This window comes from Anguilla rostrata, chromosome 6 (genome assembly GCF_018555375.3).
Source record: "Anguilla rostrata isolate EN2019 chromosome 6, ASM1855537v3, whole genome shotgun sequence".
Classification (NCBI taxonomy): Eukaryota; Metazoa; Chordata; class Actinopteri; order Anguilliformes; family Anguillidae; genus Anguilla; species Anguilla rostrata.
The window spans coordinates 874,148-879,147 of record NC_057938.1 but is presented as its reverse complement, the minus strand read 5'-3'; the positions used below and the strand labels follow the sequence as shown (position 1 = coordinate 879,147).

The 5,000-nt window shown below is 47.6% G+C and overlaps 1 protein-coding gene across 2 annotated transcripts in view; it reads right to left on the bottom strand.

The window, feature by feature from the left end:
- The window catches only part of LOC135257796 (nardilysin-like), a 21,415-nt gene that overhangs the window by 10,210 nt on the left and 6,205 nt on the right, over positions 1 to 5,000 (bottom strand). For both annotated transcript variants that reach the window (XM_064340923.1, XM_064340924.1), the window contains exons 10-20: positions 4,937 to 5,000; positions 4,551 to 4,620; positions 4,252 to 4,329; positions 4,010 to 4,130; positions 3,818 to 3,876; positions 3,190 to 3,244; positions 2,482 to 2,586; positions 2,023 to 2,146; positions 913 to 999; positions 648 to 767; positions 1 to 38 (exon numbers count right to left, since the gene is read on the bottom strand). The exon at positions 1 to 38 is cut by the window's left edge and continues 14 nt beyond it; the exon at positions 4,937 to 5,000 is cut by the window's right edge and continues 10 nt beyond it. In XM_064340923.1, coding sequence (XP_064196993.1) covers positions 1 to 38; positions 648 to 767; positions 913 to 999; positions 2,023 to 2,146; positions 2,482 to 2,586; positions 3,190 to 3,244; positions 3,818 to 3,876; positions 4,010 to 4,130; positions 4,252 to 4,329; positions 4,551 to 4,620; positions 4,937 to 5,000 — 921 coding nt within the window. The remainder of the gene's footprint in view (positions 39 to 647; positions 768 to 912; positions 1,000 to 2,022; positions 2,147 to 2,481; positions 2,587 to 3,189; positions 3,245 to 3,817; positions 3,877 to 4,009; positions 4,131 to 4,251; positions 4,330 to 4,550; positions 4,621 to 4,936) is intronic.

The window sequence follows — 5,000 nt, the reverse complement described above, 5'->3', positions numbered from 1 at the left end:
CTGAATGACGGGGGAAATGAGGTGGAATCGGATGTACGCTGTACGAGACACAGAAGAGAAAGAAATGAGTCTGGGTCTCAATGGAAGAGAATCTGCCCTGCAGTGCAGTACATTAACACACACACACACATTACATTACATTACATTACAGGCATTTAGCAGACGCTCTTATCCAGAGCGACTTACACAACTTTTACAACTTTTACACACACCATATCACTCTCACACACACACACACACACACACACCGTATCACTCACACACACACACACACACACACCATATCACTCACACACACACACACACACCATATCAGTCACACACACACACACACCATATCACTCACACACACACCGTATCACTCACTCACTCACACACACACACACACCATATCACTCACACACACACACACACACACATATACCGTATCACTCACTCACTCACACACTCACACACACACCATATCACTCACTCACTCACACACACACACACCATATCACTCACACACACACACACACACACACACACATCACTCACTCACTCACACACACACACACACACACACACACACACACACACACACCATATCACTCACACACACACACACACACACTCACACACACACACCATATCACTCACACGCACACCTTTCGGGATCTTGAACTTATTGTCCTTCCTGAACCACAGACAGCCTCGGTCTGTGTTGAGAATCCTGACGGGGAACTCGGTGTCCGGGCAATCTGACGCTTTCAGCGCGAAATCCGTGGCTTCAGATTTAACAGGAGAGAGAGAGGGAGAGAGAGAGGAGGGAGAGGGGGAGAGAGGGGAGAGGGGGGAGGGAGAGAGAGAGAGTTAATTTAATTAAACAGGGAGCTCAGGAGGAAGTCTGTCAGCGAAGGAGTGAAGACGCACCGATGAACTTGTTCTCAGCCGGGAGGTGCAGGTCAGGGTGGAGAGGGAAATCTCCCGCCCAGCGCTCTCTCCAGTCCTGCTGTATGTCTGTAGAACAGAGCGATATTAGCACAGAGTCAGAGTGATATTAGCACAGAGTCAGAGTGATATTAGCACAGTCAGAGCGATATTAGCACAGTCAGTGATATTAGCACAGTCAGAGCGATATTAGCACAGAGTCAGTGATATTAGCACAGTCAGTGATATTAGCACAGTCAGTGATATTAGCACAGAGTCAGAGTGATATTAGCACAGAGTCAGAGGGATATTAGCACAGAGTCAGAGTGATATTAGCACAGAGTCAGAGCGATATTAGCACAGTCAGTGATATTAGCACAGAGTCAGAGCGATATTAGCACAGAGTCAGAGATATTAGCACAGAGTCAGTGATATTAGCACAGAGTCAGAGCGATATTAGCACAGAGTCAGAGATATTAGCACAGTCAGAGTGATATTAGCACAGAGTCAGTGATATTAGCACAGAGTCAGAGATATTAGCACAGAGTCAGAGCGATATTAGCACAGAGTCAGTGATATTAGCACAGTCAGTGATATTAGCACAGTCAGTGATATTAGCACAGAGTCAGTGATATTAGCACCGAGTCAGAGATATTAGCACAGAGTCAGTGATATTAGCACAGAGTCAGAGATATTAGCACAGTCAGTGATATTAGCACAGTCAGAGCGATATTAGCACAGAGTCAGAGGGATATTAGCACAGAGTCAGAGCGATAATAGCACAGAGTCAGTGATATTAGCACAGAGTCAGAGGGATATTAGCACAGAGTCAGTGATATTAGCACAGAGTCAGAGTGATATTAGCACAGAGTCAGAGCGATATTAGCACAGAGTCAGTGATATTAGCACAGAGTCAGTGATATTAGCACAGTCAGAGATATTAGCACAGAGTCAGAGCGATAATAGCACAGAGTCAGAGCGATAATAGCACAGAGTCAGAGCGATAATAGCACAGAGTCAGTGATATTAGCACAGAGTCAGATCGATATTAGCACAGAGTCAGTGATATTAGCACAGAGTCAGAGAAATGATAAACCCCCCCCTTCTCCTCACCCTTCACACTGTACTGCGTTCCAAACCAGCGCTCCCGCATCTCACACCCCCCCTCCTGCTCTGGGGAGAGCAGCATCAGGTTCGCCCTGTCTGGAGACAGTAGGGCCAAGGCCGCAGAGATCACCTGGGGGGGGGGGAGAGCGGGGGGGGGGGTCAGAGAGAGGGGAAGGAGAGGGTTAGTCAAACTAGAAAGAGCAAGAGTTTCACTCATATTCTACCTATTTTACTTGCAATAAATTAGCAGCAAAAACGAGGACAAGAAGCCCTGCATTCCCTGCATCAGCAAGTCTGAGATACAGAGTCGGAATGACCATCTCCACAGATACTGCACCTCTGGAATGACCATCTCCACAGATAATGCACCTCTGGAATGACTATCTCCACAGATAATGCACTTCTGGAATGACCATCTCCACAGATACTGCACCTCTGGAATGACTATCTCTGCAGATACTGCACCTCTGGGTTATACTCAAACATGAGCTGGTCTCCGGTCAGGAAGTCCTCTTTAGGAAACAGCTGCAGGTTCTCACAGATATCCTCCACATACTCGATGGGGTCCGTCTGCAAGAGAGCATCACATTACCATTCACTCCCCAATTACACCCCCCAGACTAACCACTGTTCACCCCCCCAATGACATCCCCGACTCCATCCCATCCACCCACTGAACCACAGTGTGCTCATACAATTCTGGGGTTAGAACTCAGTCCAGAAGACCCAGCAGAGCCTGCAGCTCTCCATGCCCAAAGTCTGAGGACCCCTGATCTCCACAACAACACACAGCCAGTGATGTCCACTATGACTCATATCTACAGGTAAGAGCTCTGACTCATATCTACAGGTAAGAGCTCTGACTCATATCTACAGGTAAGAGCTCTGACTCATATCTACAGGTAAGAGCTCTGACTCATATCTACAGGTAAGAGCTCTGACTCATATCTACAGACAAGAGCTCTGACTCATATCTACAGACAAGAGCTCTGACTCATATCTACAGGTAAGAGCACTCTGACTCATGTCTACAGGTAAGAGCTCTGACTCATATCTACAGACAAGAGCTCTGACTCATGTCTACAGGTAAGAGCTCTGACTCATATCTACAGGTAAGAGCACTCTGACTAATTTCCATGTTATTTTAATGCTATGCAAAGGTGGTGTGTTCACCTGCTCCTGGTAGCGAAACTCGTTGACTTCGATCATCTGGATCTCTTCATATATTCTGCGGAAACAGGTGTGGGGGGGAGAACATGAACACCCATATGAACCTGAACACCCACACAAACATGAACACCCATATGAACCTGAACACCCATATGAACCTGAACACCCATATGAACCTGAACACCCACACAAACATGAACACCCATATGAACCTGAACACCCATATGAACCTGAACACCCACACAAACATGAACACCCATATGAACCTGAACACCCACACAAACATGAACACCCATATGAACCTGAACACCCACACAAACATGAACACCCATATGAACCTGAACACCCACACAAACATGAACACCCATATGAACATGGACACCCATATGAACATGGACACCCATATGAACATGAACACCCACACAAACATGAACACCCATATGAACCTGAACACCCACACAAACATGAACACCCATATGAACCTGAACACCCACACAAACATGAACACCCATATGAACATGGACACCCATATGAACATGAACACCCACAGGAACACGAACACCCATATGAACCTGAACACCCACACGAACATGAACACCCATACTAAGAGGAAAACTCCGCCCTGTCCCACCTCTGCAGGGGGCCCAGCGTCTGCAGCAACTTCAGGTACTGGAACACCAGGTCAGCCACCTGTACGAGAAACACAACGGTCGTCAGCAGCAACCAGCTGCAGCAGCGAGACACAATAGGGGTGGGGGGAGGGCACAGTGGGGTTTTTCCGCACATTTCCTGCCCCTGGAAAGCAGTGAGCAAGAAACCTGACCTGGTAGAAGTTGTGGAAGCCCTCATCTGTAAGGGTGATGGAGATGCTGAAGATGGAGTAGGTGCTGTTCTGGTCAAAGCCCGTCTCGCTGTTCCCTCCAAACAGAGCCAGAGCCCAGCACCTCCACACCACACAAGAGAGAACTGTCACAAGCAACCACAAAACCCTACAACACTGGAGGACTATGGGAAACTCAGTGTTGTTGATGTGCAGGTGGATTATGGGATTTGAAGTCCACTCACTTCTTCCTCAGCAGGGACAGAATGCTGCCGGTGCCCTCGTGACCAATCAGCCAAGAGATATAATGCAGCGGCTTCACCCTAACAATCACGCACACGCAAAATAACATGCAATCACACAATCACACACAGTTACACACACAATCACATACAGACACACACAAAATCGCACATAATCACACAAACACACAATCACACAGACAAACAGACACAAACCAAAATCAAATTCCCATAATTAAAAAGGGATTAAAAATGAGCACATAACAGGTAAAGCGATGTGGATGAAGGGCAGGTGTTCTCACCTGTAGTGCTTCTCCTGGGGGGGCAGAGCCCAGCTGATGGTGAGGGCATGCACCTTGCGCACAGGTACCACTGCAACACACAACATACCCACAATCAGCAGGAGCCAATCAGGGCAATGCAATGACTACCGACCGGGCCAATCAGGACAACGCAATAACTAACAACAAGTCCAATCAGAGCATGGCAACAACTAATGACTAGGCCAATCAGAGCAAGGAATAACTAATGACCGAGCCAATCAGAACAAGACAATAACTGATGACTGGGCCAATCAGAGCATGGCAATAACTAATGACCGGGCCAATCAGAGCAATGCAACAGTGAATGACTGGGCCAATCAGAGCAAGGCAATAGCTAATGATCGGGCCAATCAGGCGAGCCTTACCGAGGTACAGCTTGTTGAAAGCAGGAGTGTCAAACGGGTCAAGCTGGTCTGAGAAACCAGGCTT